At 43.5% G+C, this 18,745-nt stretch overlaps 1 protein-coding gene across 1 annotated transcript in view; it reads right to left on the reverse strand.

Annotated features, from left to right (window-relative positions):
* Window positions 1–6,849, reverse strand: part of LOC121005222 (galectin-9-like) — a 99,644-nt gene extending 92,795 nt beyond the window's left edge. Inside the window, exon 1 of the mRNA XM_040437826.1 lies at window positions 6,728–6,849. Within this exon, the coding sequence (XP_040293760.1) occupies window positions 6,728–6,754 (27 nt within the window). The 5' untranslated portion in view covers window positions 6,755–6,849. The remainder of the gene's footprint in view (window positions 1–6,727) is intronic.
* Between the last annotated feature and the right edge of the window lie 11,896 nt (window positions 6,850–18,745).

An 18,745-nucleotide genomic window follows, 5' to 3' on the forward strand; every position in this document is an offset into this window, starting at 1 on the left:
ATGCCCTGGAAATTCTTTTGTCCCTTTCTCCTGACTGATACCTTCTAACAATGAGATCCCTCTGATGCTTTGGAAGCTCTCTGGGGACCATGGCTTTTGCTGTGGGATGCGACTAAGAAAATTTCAGGAAAGACCAACTAGAGCAGCTGAACTTTATCTGGGGTTAATCAGAGGCACTTTACATGATGGCCGGTGTATACTGACTGCTATTTAACAGGATTGTGAATGTGATTGCTTAATTCTGAGCACAGCTACATCCCCAGTTATAAGAGGGTGTGCACATTTATGCAACCACATTATTTTAGTTTTTTTTTGTTTTCTTCCCTCCACCTAAAAGATTTAAGTTTGTTTTTCCATTGAGTTGTACAGTTTATAGGTCACATTAAAGGTGGAAAAAGTTCTGAAATGATTTATCTTTGTCTCATTTTTTTACAGCACAGAAACCTGACATTTTAACAGTGGTGTGTAGACTTTTTATATCCACTGTATATATATATATATATATATATATATATATATATACACACACAGTGTATTAAGGAGGAGCGGGGTTTGGTACAAACTTTGCTATTTTTCGTACGGCAGACTAACCTGAATATTTTCAGGTTAGTTTTGGACGAATCTACTAAAATGGCGCGTAGGACTAAGGAGGAAGAAGAAGGGTTTGGACATGGCCTTGAGAGAAAGTTGGGGGGAGGGCCTACCCTGATTGGCTCCCAGGCTGACAGACAGCAGGCAGGGAGGTACCCTAGCAGAACGTGCTGGGCTTTGAGAGAAGGTGGTTGGGTCTTACAGTGTCTGCCAGGAAAACAATCTGAGGGAGTCAGGGAGAGTGAAAAAAAAACAATCAGGGTCAGTCAGAAATCAATCTTATTGCCAGAGAGAGTAAAAGGAAAGGCTAGGATTCCAAAGAAGAATTCTGTGTATTGTGTACTATAGAGAGAAGCAGGGTAGTTGACAGACAAGGAACAGCCTGCTATCAGAAGGGCAGGTGCTCCTCAAAAGCAGCTACCTACAAGCAAATACTTTCACTCCCCCCCCCCATTTTCACAGAAATCCTTTTTTCTGTGGTGTTCAATTTAAATAAGCAGCATATATACGTGATTACTACAGCAATACCAATGGTGTGACAACAATTGACCAGTGTGTATTAAGATGTAGTTTAGTGTCAAGCCTCAATCGTTTGTTATACTTAGATTCAGTTTGCACACAGTTGGAATTTACATTTTTTGGGGATTGTTAAATTTAATTCAATATTGTGGCAGTGGAGCTGCCAGAGGGCCATTAAAATGGTGTATGTGTTTATGATTTGTTTGGACTGCTGTAAAAGTGACAATAAAGCTGGTCATGGCCAGTTTGCACCCAAATCTGCAGTGTTGGAGTGGCTTCTTGAGATGTGCCAACCGTCTAAGGTGAGTAGACGACGATCCTGGAGAGCTGAGTGACCCCAAGTTGTCACATATGGTGGAGGTAAAGCTGGGTGCTGCAGAGCTTAAAGGGCCAGAAGCCTATTGTGGAAAAGCTGTGTTTGCAAGGAATTGCTGCATTGGAGCTTAAAGGGCCAGAAGCCCAATCTAAAGAGACTGTGATCTCTGCTGATAAGACTGTGATGTCTGTGATGCAAAAGAAATGTAAATGCTGAGATTGTCTCTAGAAAGAGACACCTGGAGGTTGTGGTCTCTGATTAAAGTGGACTTGTTTGCTGAAAAGTCTGTTGCCATGGGCCTCATGGAGAAATATGCCAGACAGTTGTCAGAAAACAGCAGGAAAACATGGCCACGCTGTTGGGTTACACCCAAAATGAAATGGTGCAGTTTGATCCAGAGCGGGAGGCTTTGGAGGCACAACTGCATTGGGCCCTGGAGACAAAGTCTTCAATGCTGAGTGGTCACTTTGTAAAAGTCCAAGGTGTCGGTGATGTGCTGGAAGTACTGTTAAGTGTGCTGAGCTTAGAGCGGAGTTCATACTGGGCAGTGACTTCCCATATTTCTGACAGTTGTGGGATGGGGGAAGGTCCCCTGCAGAGCGTGCTGCTCAGCTACCGAAAAGGGAAAAGCCAGATGAGTCTCAGCCAAAAGTCCGTGAGGTGATGGCGGCTGGAGTCTCACTATCGGACAGTCTGAATTGTGACTAGACAATAGTGCAACCAGAGAAGTTGCTAGGAAAGAGTCCGGAGTGTGGTAGGACCAAGCTGGTTTCTGTTGAGACTGTGCAACATGGACTTAAAAAGTCTAATGGACTCATGGATAACAATGGGTTAAATGAGAAGGTGTCTGATAGAAAAGAGACACAACTGTTATGTGGAGACAGTAATGTGATGTTACATACTATGTCTAACCTGCCTTTTTCCCCCCCAGGAAATGGGTACAAAACCTGATCAGGTAAAAGCGGTGTGTGAACTGGCAGGTAAGCCGGCTCCGTCCCAGGAGAGAAAGTCACTGCTTTTCCTGAATTGTCAGTTACAAAAGGGTAACTTTGGGATGGCTAAAGTCAGGGATCCAATGCTGACCCGTGTAAGAGGAAGCAGGATAGTGAACCCTGAGGGGGAGAAAACTATTGTAAAATCTGAAGCAGATGCGTTTACTGAGGAAATGTCCAATGTGTGGATTAGCTCATGTGTGCCCCTAGAGGTCAGGGCTGATAATGACAAGAGTGTGACATGTGATGTATGTGCTGTGACTGATAGCAGCTCAGAGAGTGAGGCTGCCATGTCAGTTTCCTGTGAAACTAAGGTGGTTGCTAGTGGCAACCAGGAGTCAGGTGTACCTGATGAGATGAGTGTGAAGTCGATGAGCTTGATGTGGGAAGAGAAAGTATCTGTTAGTGACTGTATGCTGGAAGGGTGTACAAAACCAGTGGTGGATCATGGAGGGACCTCCCGGAAGGCCACCGATAAGGTGACTGTGTGTGCAGCAGGTGTCAGTGCTGAAAAGAGCCTGGATTCTCTGTGTGATGATGGGGAGGTGTGTGATGCTGAACCCTATATGTCGGCTGGTGTCCTATGTACTGACTAGTGCTCGGGTGCTCTGGCCGAACACATCAGTATGCTCGTGTGTTGTACCGAGCACAATGGAAGTCAATTGGAGAACCCCAGGCACCCCCTGCTCGGGAGAGAAGAGAGTGTCTGGTTCACAAAAAAAAGTTTCGAAATTGATGGAAACCCCATCAAAATGGATGGCGCTGTTCATAAGTAGTGTAGATCGCAAATTTTCCATGCAAATGGTTTTTCAGCTGAAAAACAAGGCAGATTCTACTCATTTGCATGTCTTTCCCATATACCCATGTTTATGCAAATGAGTTTTTACATAACAAAACTGTATAGAAAGGTTATTGAATATTATGTTAGCACAATCAGAAAACTTTTTGTCTCCCTAATGATATTGATCTAGGTGTGCAGGTTCACCCAAGCCATCCAACAGATCTGAAGTAACTTTCAGGCTTACTGGCTCTCAGTCAGATGAGAGCTGGTTTGGAATGTCTCAGAGTGCACAAGGCTGCCATTGTAAGGTATGCTGACTAAGCCTGTCATCTGTCTCATAGATATATTGATGGCTTGCATATTCCTGGCTTTTGACATATAGTCTTTGTGTGGTTGTCTATTGTATTTCGTAGATAATAGGAGTCCAAGACACATCCAGCTATCCTCTTAATGCTGTTTCCAAACCATTTTGATGGGGTTTCCATTTAATTTCTAACCTTTTTTTGCGAACCAGACACTCTCTCTTCTTCAGAGCAGGGGGTGCCTGGTTTGATGCTCAGGTCTCCTATTGACTTTCATTGTATTAAATTTTACTTGAGCACCCGCAGTATTCAGCCGAGAACTCGGATGTGCCGAGCATAGCGATGCTCGAGCCGAACAGTAGTTTGGCCAAGCATGCTCGCTCAACACTAGTACTGTACCTCAGTGCCAGTTGAGTCAAGCAGTGAGATGTTGCAGGATATGGAGGATCATACTGGGGTGAAATTAGCTCAAGATAATACATTTGAGTGCCTGGATGATAACATCAGTAAGGTCTGCACGCTGATGGATGTGGTGGTGTTGGCTGGTAATGAGCCAGAGATAGCTGTTCGTAGTAACCTGGAGTATAACACCGCCAAGGAGGATGTTCATGGTAGAGAAGTGTATTTAGTAGAAATGCTGCCCCCTGTAGGTCGTGAGTGGAATGTAGAAGCGGAGACCCTCGCAGAGCTCACTCATTCCCTGGTTGAGAGGGTAGCCACCGAAGGGGATGGCAAGATTGGTCCTGTGGGTGCAGATGTAAGGTATGTCCCGGTCACATATATTACAAGCGATGTAGACCAGGTTGCCTGTGGTAACAACAAAGATGAGATTATAAAGAGTGATGTGGTACATGTTGTGATGGATGCCCCAACATATGAGCTTGTATGGGATGACCTTCAGGTAGCAGAGCTCAGGCCGAGTCATACTGAGTATAAAGAGCCTAGTGAGGATAGAGACTCAGCACTGTCAGTGGTCAAAGAGTTAACTACTGAATGTTTGTTTGAAATGGCACTTCCACAAGCCCAAGGTGATGAGCTGTGTGATAAGGATGGAGATGAATTGAGGGTAATGTCCCAGGAAGGTGTATGAGAGAAAGATGAGACAAATGCAGAGAAGGTAAAGGATTATTGTGCTGCCAATGTTGGGCTAGACCAACTAGAATGTTTAGGGCAGCATGACCAATATTGGGTGGATGTACTATGTTCACAAGGTACAGAGGTGACAGGTCAGAGGGTGTCTTAATACAGGCAAAAGAGTAATATGCCTGTTGTAGTGACACATGGTGCAGTACTATGTTCTGGACGTGATGTTCAGCCATCTGATGTCCTGGAGACATCTGAGAGAAATGATAGGTCTAAGAGGGACAATGAGACTCTGTTAATTGGTCCAGGTGTAGGTCCTGAAAAGCAAATTATCAACCAGTCTGTATGTAATGGTGAGATCAAGATGACAAGTCCCAGTGTGGTGATAGACTATGTACAGACGTTTGTTATGCCATCAACATGGATGGGTATTTGTTTTGATGTTAAAACAGATTCTCACTGGGATTTATACCATGTATGTAACAGGAAAAATCATAAAATCAATGTACGTGTAAGGCAAGTAAGCGAATGGAAGAGTGGTTTCATGAAGAAAATATGGAGGAGTAAGTCCATGTCTGAACAAGTGTCTTGTACGCCGATGGAGGGTGATGTACATGGTATGCCTACTGCAGAGGTGACCCCAGATGTTTCCCAACATAGGAGCTTTGACCCTGGAGAGGGATTATGTAATGTGAAAAGTCCTACTGCCTTTATCAGGATGGCGGGATATGTGGCAGTGGAGCTGCCAGAGGGCCATATGAGGACCATTAAAATGGTGTATCTCACCCAGAGGAAGCTGGGTGAAGACAAGAAAGCTGGGAAAATGGGTTTTTCCCACTGTCTGCAGCAGCTAGGCTGGTAATAAAGATAATTAGCAGCCAGCTGAGGAGCTCAGGTAAATGTTGGCTGAGCTTCTCAATCAGGGCTCCCAGTCTGGGGAAGGAGAAGGCTGCACCAAGGTCTGTGGGAGCCGGGACCCTATAACCCTGTGTGGGGTAAGCACCGTGTTGTGTTTTGGGGAGCTGGGTGGTAGATCCAGATAGAGGGGGAGAAATACTGTGTAGTCCGTGGCCAGACGGCCGAGGATTTGTGTTTATGATTTGTTTGGACTATAAAAGTGACAATAATGCTGGTCGTGGCCAGTTTTCACCCAAATCTGCAGTGTTGGAGTGGCTTCTTGAGGTGTGCCAACCGTGTAAGGTGAGAAGACAGCGATCCTGGAGAGCTAAGTGACCCTGAGTTGTCACAATATATATAATTACTACAAGAAACAAGGTATAGTAGCATTAAAAATGTATGTACTAACGAGAAATTGAGCATCAAGCTTTAATAATCTGTTTGTGTATTCAGTTTCCACATGGTCATAATTTTATTTTTTTATTTTTTTAGGGGGGGGGGCATTTTAATTAAGCTCCATATATACATGATTACTGCAGCAATACCCATGGTGTGGCAGCAATCTTCCACTATTAATTAAGGTAAAATTTAGTATCAAGCCTCAATCTTCTGTTTACATATATTTAGTTTTTTACACGGTCGCAATTCAAATTTTCTTTTGGGGGTTTAATTTAATTAAACTGCATATATACATGATTGCTACAGCATTAAACAAGATGTAGCAACAATCTACCTGTGTGTATTAACGAGAAATTGAGTGTCATACCTCAATCATCAGTTTAGGTACATTCAGTTTGCACGCGTTCACAATAAAAAAAATTTGGGGGGGTTCAACTTAATTAAGCTTCATTAAGCTACATTTTTTTATAGTCACAGATCATGAAAGAATGCAATTGCACCTAACTGTAAAAAAAAAAGGGAAAAATGATGCCACAGATACGATCCTAAGGACCTGACAAAACGAAGTAGCATCCAGGCATCAACCTGCCCAAAAGCCTAAGTTATGGTATGTCTGTAGGTGACTATGTGGTGCAAGAGTCTTACAGTACATACAGATGACTCCTACAGTTGACTCCTAGTGCTCTACTACATGTATGTTGAACAGTGAGACCTTTCCTAACATTAGAAGTCCCTAGGCTATAAGAGGAAAGTAATGGACACCAAACTATGTGCCCAAAACAAGTGTATTCAACACCAGCCCACTCTGCCCCCATCAACAACATATGTGGGTACAACCTATACTTACGGGATTGTGGATGATTTCGTCAGACATGGTGACTGGTAAACCTAACAGATATCTTCTGAGTTTCTGAGATGTCCCAAGCAAGGCTTGAGAACGTTATTTATTGCCAGGCTCCTGAATGTCGTCCAGAGCTCCGCCTGGTGGGCAGATCTGGACGTGGTTCAGTGGTAAAAGTTAAAAACATTTGGGTTTACTAGTCACAAGGTGTCATCTTGTTGTTGTGAATCTTTACTTTTAGTCACATTTCAGGTTGCACAAAGAAAAAAAGCTCTATTAATCACTTTTCATATGATTATTTAGCTGTGGTTTGGTAATGCATGCAGCCATGAGTCTAACCTAGGGCAGCAACTCCGTAGTCATTAATTGCAAAGTATTTTCATCCAGAAATTTCCAAAAATGATACTTATTGTTCCAATTATTAACTTGTCCTGAAATCCTGATTACAACACAGGGTCACTTACTATTTTTTTGCTGTACCCCTTGTCAACCACTCCAGTGGGACCAAAGCATTGGAGTCCCCTCAATGTCAGTGTACTTGGAAGTCCTTATATTTATGGGCTCCCGGTTCTCCTGGCTGGCTGACAGTTTTCGTCTTATACACCTGGGGTCAGCAATATGTGTCACTTTGGCTGTTGTAAAACTACAATTCCCAGCAGTCACACTTGCACACTTCCAAAAAATGAATAAACAGAGCTTTGTAGTTCCGGCATCAAAGCTACTCCCAAGCCAGACAAGATAGTATTGGCCTAGCTTGAGGATAAATACAGGTTGAGGTTGAATATGTCCTACCATGCTCTCCACTCATATGCGCAGCACCACCCGATTTTTACTACTAGACTTGACCATTTACATTTTGCCCATTTCCAGTGACTAGAAATGGAGCATGCAGCAATTCTTGATGGATATATCACAAAGCTTTTCAGACTGTTGTGCCTCCCACATGCTACAGCAGTATTGATAGGGCTTGCTCTGCCCGAGGAGCAATTTAATTGAAATTAAAAGATTCCCCTGGCAGGTCGTGCGCCAGACTCAATCTCATAGCTGGCATGGATTTCAGTCAATATTTTCACCCGTTTTAGACTACTGGAGGTAAAGGATCAACCCCAAGGGTCCCTTCACACGTCCGAAGTGTATTGGCGATCCGCAATACACCCGGCCAGCACCCCCATAGAAATGCCTATTCTTGTCCGCATTAGCGGACAAGAATAGGACATGCTCTATTTTTTCAGGAGCCGCGGACCGGAGGATCGTCGTCGCGTATGCTGTCCGCATCCATTCTGTCTCCATAGAGAATGAATGGGTCCGCATCCGTTCCGCACAATTGCGGAAAGGGATCCGGACCACAATTGCGGACGTTTGAATGGAGCCTAACTGTGGCCTTCTACTACTGCTGGCTGTACAGTTGGTTCCAACAATGCTGTTGTTGATACTTGTCCTACAGCCACCCATATTCTCACTTCTAGTTGATGTGGTGTGATATTTAGTTTTACATTATCCTGCCCATTTCACTGTGTGTTATTTTTAACAAATGCAATACTCACACAGTCTATTCACTAAAGTGCTCTGTATTGTGAAACAGAGCCCATTAAAATATACAGTAAGGCCTCTTGCACACTTTTTTCTTTCCTTTTACTTTCCGTTTTTTTTGCGTTCCGAATACGGAACCATTCATTTCAATGGATCCACAAAAAAGCTGTATCATCCTCCTCTGTTCTGCTTGTCAGGGATTTTCATCCTGAATAGAGCTGATAAGATCTTCAGCTGAATCTCTGTAGTAATGGAGTTCATGAGGAAACATGAAGTACAGAGAGGAGGGTAGGGATAATGGGCAGCAGCACTTGAATGCAGTCTCCATTACCACAGCCCCACATTACCACACTTCTGCCTTGTCTGTTCTCTCTGTACTTCATGTCTCTTCATGAACTACATTCCTAAAGAGATTCATCTAAATACCAGCTATATTCAGGATCATAATCCCTGACAAGCAGAGAGGAGGATGGGGCAACTTTTTAGCTCAGTATTGTGAAGTAACTTCTGCTGTGTGATTAGTAGTGATGAGCGGCAGGGGCAATATTCGAATTCGCAATATTTCAAGAATATTTAGTAAAAAATTTGTCATATATTTTCGAATTTGAGAATTCACTATTTTCTTGATTGCGAAAATCGGCAATGTAACATTCGCGCAAAGCGCGTGCAATACAGGCGTGGGTCACTTTTGCTACATTTTCCAAGCTGCTAGACGTTTCCTAAGACTGGAGAAAATGGTTGGCACGGCAGAACATTAAAAATGGCTTTATATGTAGATAGAGTGCTCCAATATATTCACAATTGCGCTAATCGGCACTTAATGATGCGCATATTTTGGTGCAATACGTAAAACTTCACATTTTAGCAGGTCTGACTACATATTACTGATTAATGCACTATGAATTGTTGTGACATCACAGCACTATGTCTGTAGCATGTATGTATGAACAGCAGAACCTATCACACTACCTAACACCCTGCACTGCAACAGCTACACTATATCAGGATATAACCTACACTGACTATCTCCCACTAACTATCTGTATTATATATAAGCTAACTAATGTAACGAGTGGAAAGCACAGAGCACAGCAAAGACACTGCTGTCTCTCTCAGAACTTTAAAAAACTGTAGAAAATGGCTCATGGGGAGGTTCTTGTATAGTAAGGGGTAGGCAACTTTCCTATTGGTTGCTAGGGATGTTGCTAAGCACAGACAAAGACATTTCAGCCTTCTCATTGGCTCACAAGCAAGAAGCAGGGAGGGATCATGGGTTCAGATAAAAAAAAAGTTAAATATTCGAAAATGCAAATATATATCACTTTATTCTAAATATTCACAAATTCCCGAAGTGCCGATATTCGCGATTAATATTCGCTATTCAAATATTCGCAACCAACACTAATGATTAGGACAGGTTTTGTGTGTACTAATTGGACGGTGGCCATTTTATTTCTCCTCATGATTTCTCCCCAGACAAAATGAACCATTATAACTAATGAAAGGTATTTTGGAATATATTTAGACTAAAGTAATATTTAAGTATTTTCATTTTCTTAATTCCCAGAGAACCCCTTTAATGTAAAATTCCTCATGAAAGGTGCGGAAAACATCTTTACAAAAAAAGCAACAAGATCCAAAATATAATTTTGTAAGGAGGCTGAATAATTACTGTGTTGAGACATATGATAATACAGGGCATGGATGGCCAGATGGTAAGGAACTGACATACAGTACAGACCAAAAGTTTGGACACACCTTCTCATTCAAAGAGTTTTCTATATTTTCATGACTATGAAGGCATCAAAACTATGAATTAACACATGTGGAATTATATACATAACAAACAAGTGTGAAACAACTGAAAATATGTCATATTCTAGGTTCTTCAAAGTAGCCACCTTTTGCTTTGATTACTGCTTTGCACACTCTTGGCATTCTCTTGATGAGCTTTAAGAGGTAGTCCCCTGAAATGGTCTTCCAACAGTCTTGAAGGAGTTCCCAGAGATGCTTAGCACTTGTTGGCCCTTTTGCCTTCAGTCTGCGGTCCAGCTCACCCCAAACCATCTCGATTGGGTTCAGGTCCAGTGACTGTGGAGGCCAGGTCATCTGGCACAGCACCCCATCACTCTCCTTCATGGTCAAATAGCCCTTACTTTCAAAGTTTTCCCAATTTTTCGGCTGACTGACCTTAATTTCTTAAAGTAATGATGGCCACTTGTTTTTCTTTACTTAGCTGTTTTTTTCTTGCCATAATACAAATTCTAACAGTCTATTCAGTAGGACTATCAGCTGTGTATCCACCTGACTTCTCCTCAACGCAACTGATGGTCCCAACCCCATTTATAAGGCAAGAAATCCCACTTATTAAACCTGACAGGGCACACCTGTGAAGTGAAAACCATTTCAGGGGACTACCTCTTGAAGCTCATCAAGAGAATGCCAAGAGTGTGCAAAGCAGTAATCAAAGCAAAAGGTGGCTACTTTGAAGAACCTAGAATATGACATATTTTCAGTTGTTTCACACTTGTTTCTTATGTATATTCCACATGTGTTAATTCATAGTTTTGATGCCTTCAGTGTGAATCTACAATTTTCATAATCATGAAAATAAAGAAAACTCTTTGAATGAGAAGGTGTGTCCAAACTTTTGGTCTGTACTGTATATAATGCAGTGACATCAGATGTGAGGCATCCATGGCCCTTGCACCATCTGAATTCACCCGTGATGAGTAGCATTTATTTAGAATCCCTAATGAACCCCAGGATGCATTAAATAGGGGGCTGCAATAAATTATCAACTCAGGGGCTCAGTCAATGATCCTACAGTCAAAACTATAGGGATGAAACTAGGAAGAAAAACATTCTTAGGGCTCATGCACATGAGCGTAAACGCTTAGTGCCCGTATTGCGGACCTTAAATGGCTGGTCTGCAATATATGGGTGCTGGCCGTGTGCACACTGTGGGGCAGATGTTATTTATCTGAATGGCTCCACATACAACCAAAAATAGGACTTCACCTATCTTTTTGCAGTGCGGAGGCACGGATCAGAAGTCCACAGAAGCAGTACAAAGCACTTACATGGGATTTCAGTCAATGCCTCCGCACGCCAAAAAAAATAGAATATGTTCTATTTTTTTGCAGCATCGAACGTATCTTTTGAATCGCTGACCCACTTAAGTAAATGGGCCCACATCTGCAAATGGCGTGCACTCGGCCAGTACCTGTGCATTGCAGAACGCTATTTGATGCCCACAGAATGAGCACGGGGCACACACGCTCGTGTGCATGAGCCCTTATGGGACTTTGGAAGAGCATGGAAAATAGTTATCACAGGATTTTGAAGAGAAAAATATTCTAGCTGTTTCTGAGAAACAGTCCATCGCTCTACCCTCAGAATAGAGGTCAATTCACTTTGAAAGCTACGGGTAGGTCAGTGTCCACTATAGTATAAATGTCTTGTTCACACATCATTGGTTTTACTTGTTTTTAATTAGAGATGAGAGAATTTTTCAAAAATTCGATTCAGCCGGTTCGCTGGATCTTCCGAAAAAATTTGGTTTGATCCGGATTTATTTGTGGCGAATCGCATAAAAAAAGGCTATTTCCTGGCTTCAGAGAGCCTTTATAGTTGTGTAGAACACTGTCTTGCAGTAACACGCATAGGGAGTCTGCTGTGGTAGTGAAACAATACTGAGTTAGTATGACACGCAGATGACAGGCGTCGCTCTTAGAATCACTGCACACTTCACTTATTTGGGCAGTTATGGGGCCAAAACTGACCAAATAACTGAAGTGTGAACTCAGCCTTACAGGTCGATGCTAGCGCCAGGTATAAAGAACCGTGCAGAGGCCCAAGATCCTACTATAGTGTGAAAGAGTGCACTCCTTTTATACCAATTCACTGATTCCACATAGATGTCTACAGAACCTGTTCTATTAAACACTTATACAAGTAGAGCCCCCCCCGACAGAGTGGAGAGGGTGTCAGGAGTAAGTTTGTGTTGACGTCACTGATTATTTTGTCCTTCCTCTGGTCCGTCAGAACAATAACCCCCAAAAAATGGATGCTGTCTGTGAAGCATCCGCCTTCACTCGGTCAGCATTTGTCCAGTAATCCATCAGTATTGCTAAAGCCAAAAAAAACAGGAGTGGATCCAAAACGGAGATGACACGTGAATGAAATATTTGCATGTCTTCTTTGTTTTGTAGCCTTTGGCTACCAAATCACAAGACAATTATTATTATATTTTTTCGTGGGAGAGAAAAAATCCTTTATTTAACAAACAGGATATTAACACACATAAAATACAACACAGAAGAAGAAAAACCACAAGATTTAAAAGACAAACTGAAAAAGTGCTTCATCAACAAAAATAGATTGACGACCAGTGTCGTGGTGACCATGATGGTAATGCATATTGATCATAAAATGGGGTTATGGCTGATAACTGGAGGATAGTCCAGCATACACGCCGACTTCAGCTCATTCCTTGACGAGCTGGGTTGCTGATAAGTGGATTCTAAAGTGTCTGAAGAAATGCGTGTAAAGACATTGGAATAAATTGTCCACTTCCTCCAACGTGACCTCATCCTTTGATTTATAAATATCATTCCATAAAGTTTTGAAGTCCTCTTCGTGTCTGGCGTAAGAAATGTCCATGCGAGGTTCGACGGGCACAGAGAAAAAAAGTTCTGCGGCCGACACTGATCCAGAAACGTCATACTCAGTCCACATCGCTGCTAGCCAAGAAAGGTCCTGAGAACTGACCGTAAGCTTACTGAAACAGTCAAAGCTTCTTTGGAACCATGTCCCTATGATAGCCGTGAGCGCCTCTGAGCCGTTATACTGGAAGAGCAGCACTGAAGCACTGACTCCATATATGGACATAGCTATATATGGAGTCAGAGCAGGACTCCTAAGCCGAACTAGAGTCCCGACACCCTCACCTCTTCAGAGCAGGGGGTGCCTGGGGTTCTCCTATTGACTTCCATTGTGTACACAAGCACTTTGGTGCTCGCTCAACACTACAAGTAACGTCACAAGTAGCAATGAACGAGGTTTAGAAAAATTCGATTTGAACGAGTCGCCAAAATTCGCCAAGAAATTTTATTCGTTACAGAAAAAAAATGATTCATTTGTCAATCACAATAAATCTGATATACCCAGACTCCATTGCCTAATCATATTCAACACACTTGGTGGCCCAATCAGATTGTGAAGGCTTGGAACTCAAGTTGCAAGGAGACTCGGGAAGAGTGCAGGGGGAGTGTATCGCCATGTGCATTACATTCCAGTGCACCCACATTCATACTTAATCCATTCTGTAGGTACTGTACCATAAGTATTACAGGCAGTTATAATTTATCGCTGTCCACATCACTGTGAAGGGCATCAAGATTCATAGCCAATCCCTTCAGTTAGCTGTGGAATTACTGTGCGTAACTATTACAGGTCAATAAAAGCGGCAGGTCTAATTTATCGCCATGGAGTTAACTGTATCTCTACTGCATACTGCCATGGCTGTCGGGGTGATCTGCATTGTTTACGTCATCAACCTCCAGCTCCTCGTGCTCCTCCAGCTCCTCTCCTGTTGCTTGGGCAGATAAAACACCTAGCTGTGTTTAGAATTCCTGGGCTTTTATCAGTGTCGGACGGACTGGGATACCTAGGGCCCACCAGTAAAATGTATTCTGTTGCCCACTTCACAGATGCATGCAAATATTACCCATCACAGAGTGGCATACAGCAGCAAAATGCTACAAGATGATTGATAATGGGGGTCCCTTTAAGAAGACGGGTCCCAGGAAATTAGGATAGTGAAGGAGGAGAACAGGGATGCCCAACCTGCGGCTCTCCAGATGTTGCAAAACTACAACTCCCAGTATGCCCAGACAGACTACAGCTATCATCCTACAGCTGGGCATGATGGAAGTTGTAGTTTCACAACAGCTGGAGGGCCGCAGGTTGAGCATCCCTGGAGTAGAATGACATCATTTATCCCATAGTTCTGCCAACTGACAAACAAAATGACCTCCTCACACATGAGCTGCCACTGGCTAACATGGGATTTACACTGGGGAGTCATTTAATCTCTAAGATGCACCACTCACTTCAAGGGACGGCTCCTTCCTATATAATTTAATTAGAATGAGCCATCTCATAGAAGGGAATGGGACGTCTTCTTGCAATTACATCTGCTCACCGCTGCGATGTCGACGGCGAGCAGGCAAACAATGAAGGGAAGGCTGATCAGTGGGGGCACCGGGTGTTGGAACCCCACCGATCTGACATTGATGACCTATAGGTCATCAATATTAAAAAAGCGGACAACCCCTTTAAGTTTCCAAGTAGGAGCGCAAGCACAGGGGCTCTGCTTCCACTTCTGGAGCAGTGACTATGCTTGAGATGCAACTCGGAAACTTCTTACACTACTGAAAATTAAAGTACCTAAAATAAAGCCCTATATATCATTGAAGCAGTGGTGTAACTTGATATCAAAAGGAAGGCAGAAAGTATCTGTTGGGGTTAAAACAGAAATAAGCAGCACACCATAGAGTGAGTACGTCAGGACTATGTATCGTCAGATCCCCGTAAATTGGAGGCTCACCTGTATAGGTTGTGCCCGATTAGACACGACTCATCAGGATCAGAATCAGGATCGCAAAAGTTGTATGGGATGAAGCCGCAGTCACATGAAATTCAAGGTCAGGTGCCCAGTCTTCCATGGAGATAAGTAGAGTTGAGAATGATGGACTGCCAAGAGGAAAGGACCACATCAATTATCGTGCGATCAATGTGTTTTGGAGATATAATTTTTCTTCTTCAAGTTTATAGTAAACCTGAAAAAGGAGAATTATATCTCTGAAATGTGTTGTTTTTTTTTTAAAATAGAACAAATTAATTGCTCGCACGACAGTTGATGTGATCCTTTGTGCCTGGCGGTCCATCATTGTCAGCGTAACTAGATATTATTGGGCCCCATAACTAATTTTTGAATGCCCCCTTCCCAAGCAACATCTTTGCAACCCCCTCCTCCCATGCAACCCTCACTCCTGAAGCTAGTCAAGATCGTTCTCTCAAACAAGGCCCAGCAGCCGGTCCGTCCGTTTCCTACAGTGTCTCTGTATATAATGTCATTGTTCTGTCCCAGTTAGCTTGTGGAAAGTGCTAGGCATCATGGGTAGTGCAAGGCATTCTGGGAAGGAGAAGCCAGTCTCTAGTCTACATACAGACTACAGGATATAAGCAGAGATGTTCCATGCAGTTCTAAACTCCACCATCTTTGTGCAAGTATATCTGTTGAGTGACATCTACCTTTGTTTCTGGGACAGTATGTTATGCAGAGATGTTCAAGTAGTTGTAGTGTCACTCAGGGAGTTATTTCTGTTAGCCATTCAATCTATGTATAGGCAGCCATTTTTGACATAATTTTGCTCAGTGTTATCCAAATGTTATAATACATGCTGTTCTATGCTTTCTGCTGATACATGTTATGCCTTATACTTATACAAGCCATTTGTATTCTTGTAGTTTTACCAATTCACAATCCTGTTGACCAATAAACAAGTTAGACTACAAAAAACAGTCCTCTTATTTGGAAGACAGGAATGGTTCATTCTGAATGTCAGACTGCACACTGTATGAACGTGTATGAAGACAGAACAGTCATTGTATAATACTGTTGTTCTGACTATAAAATCTTTTAGTCCTCCTGGGTGGGACCCTTCTGAGTTCAGGCCCCAAAGCAGCTGCTTGCCCTGCTTTCCCTATAGCTATGCCCCTGCACCGAAGAAAAGTGCGCACATTATTTATATAATCGAATGGTAGAAAAAAAGTTATGGCTTTCAAAGGCACATGAACTAAATAAACAGAAAATGCTCCTGGGGGGTCAACTCCATCCGTAGTACTTCTCCAAGAGACGCACTTCATAAAGCAGGATGTGAGTTTGTTATGCAACGGTTGGATTGCAGCCTCATATATCTCCTAACTACTCCAGAGGAATTTTCCATATTGGCTCACTGGAAAATGATCCTGAAGGTTAATGTTTTTTTTAGAGCAGTGTTTACTGCTCTTATGTTAATAAGAGATTGTGGATTGTTCTGTTTATCTCTCATTGGGCACGTACATAGAACTACTGATCAAATTGCAGAGATATGTAGTAGAGAAACTGAACTGTCCAAGACTAGGGATGAGCGAACCCGAACATTTTCGTAAAAGTCCGGGTTCGGGTTCGGTGTTCGGCGCTTTCTTGGCGCTTTTTGAAAGGCTGCAAAGCAGCCAATCAACAAGCGTCATACTACTTGCCCCAAGAGGCCATCACAGCCATGCCTACTATTGGCATGGCTGTGATTGGCCAGTGCAGCATGTGACCCAGCCTCTATATAAGCTGGAGTCACGTAGCGCCGCACGTCACTCTGCTCGGATTAGTGTAGGGATAGGATGCAGCTGCTCCTGTTAGGGCCAGATTAGGCAGTTATTTACTTACTGAAGTGATCGATGTACAGCTGTGTATCATTCAACCTCTGCTATTCAATTGCTCACTGTTTTAATGCTGCCCAGAGCGTTTTTCTGTCACTTTTTTCTGGGGTGATCGGCGGCCATTTTGTGTCTTGTGGTGCGCCAGCACAAGCTGCCACCAAGTACATTTAACCATCAATAGTGTTTTTTTGTTTTTTGCTATATCCTACATCAGGGGCTTGGCTGTGCTTTCTATTTTATTGAGGGGTGAAATACAATTGCCAAAATAGCAGTACCCTAAATCTGTGTTTACTGCTGTGGCTGGTAAAGTTATTTAGTGTCCGCCAAAGCACAGTTTTTGTTCTGGGTTGAAATACAATTCCCAACTTAGCAATTCCCTAAATCAGTGGTTTCTGCTGTAGCAGGCCAAGTTTAAATCTATCCATAAAAGGGTATATTAGATTGAAGGTGCGGATAGGGTCATTCTCAATAACTTCAAACGCTACCGTGCATCTCCAAGTCTAATTCTGTCTGTAAACGTATACCTGTCATCCAGCGCCTAAATACTAGGCCTACAATTTATATTCAGCTAAATCTGTGGTTACTGCTGTGCCTGTATTAGTGTAATACGGTACCTGAGTAGAGAGCCAGAAAGTGTTAGGTGCCTGTAAAAAAAGGCCTGAATTTGAATTCAATACATTGGGTCAAATAATTTTTTTCTTATTGTAGTGAACGGTAACAATGAGGAAAACATCTAGTAAGGGACGCGGACATGGTCGTGGTGGTGTTAGTGGACCCTCTGGTGCTGGGAGAGGACGTGGCCGTTCTGCCACAGCCACACGTCCTAGTACTACCAACTACCTCAGGTCCCAGTAGACGCCAGTATTTACAGCGATATTTGGTGGGGCCCAATGCCGTTCTAAGGATGGTAAGGTCTGAGGAGGTACAGGCATTAGTCAATTGGGTGGCCGACAGTGGATCCAGCACGTTCACATTATTTCCCACCCAGTCTTCTGCAGAAAGCGCACAGATGGCGCCTGAAAACCAAGCCCATCAGTCTGTCACATCATCCCCATGCATATCAGGGAAACTGTCTGAGCCTCAACTTATGCAGCAGTCTCTTATGCTGTTTGAAGACTCTGCTGGCAGGGTTTCCCAAGAGCATCCACCTAGCCCTTCCCCAGCGGTGGAAGACATAGAATGCACTGATGCACAACCACTTATGTTTCCTGATGATGAGGACATGGGAATACCACCTCAGCACGTCTCTCAGATGATGACACACAGGTGCCAACTTCTGCGTCTTTCTGCAGTGTGCAGACTGAACAGGAGGTCAGGGAGGAAGACTGGGTGGAAGATGATGCAGGGGACGATGAGGTCCTAGACCCCACATGGAATGAAGGTCGTGCCACTGATTTTCAGAGTTCGGAGGAAGAGGAAGTGGTGAGACCGAGCCAACAGCGTAGCAAAAGCGGGAGCAGTGGGCAAAAGCAGAACACCCGCCGCCAAGAGAGTCCGCCTGCTACTGGCCACCGCCATCTGGGAGCGAGCACCCCAAAGGCAGCTTCAAGGAGTTCCCTGGCGTGGCAGTTCTTCAAACAATGTGCTGACGACAAGACCCGAGTGGTTTGCACGCTGTGCCATCAGAGCCTGAAGCGAGGCAGTAACGTTCTGAACCTTAGCACAACCTGCATGACCAGGCACCTGCATGCAAAGCATGAACTGCAGTGGAATAAACACCTTAAAAACAAGGAACTCACTCAGGCTCCCCCTGCTTACTCTTCTGCTGCTGCCTCAGCCTCTTCCTCCGCCTCTGGAGGAATGTTGGCACCTGTACCACCAACACCACCACCTCCGTCACCAAGCATCTCAACCATGTCACACGGCAGCGTTCAGCTCTCCATCTCACAAACATTTGAGAGAAAGCGTAAATTCCCACCTAGCCACCCTCGATCCCTGGCCCTGAATGCCAGCATTTCTAAACAAATGGCCTATGAAATGCTGTCATTCAGGCTGGTGGACACAGACAGC

Source organism: Bufo bufo, chromosome 6, assembly GCF_905171765.1.
Source record: "Bufo bufo chromosome 6, aBufBuf1.1, whole genome shotgun sequence".
Classification (NCBI taxonomy): Eukaryota; Metazoa; Chordata; class Amphibia; order Anura; family Bufonidae; genus Bufo; species Bufo bufo.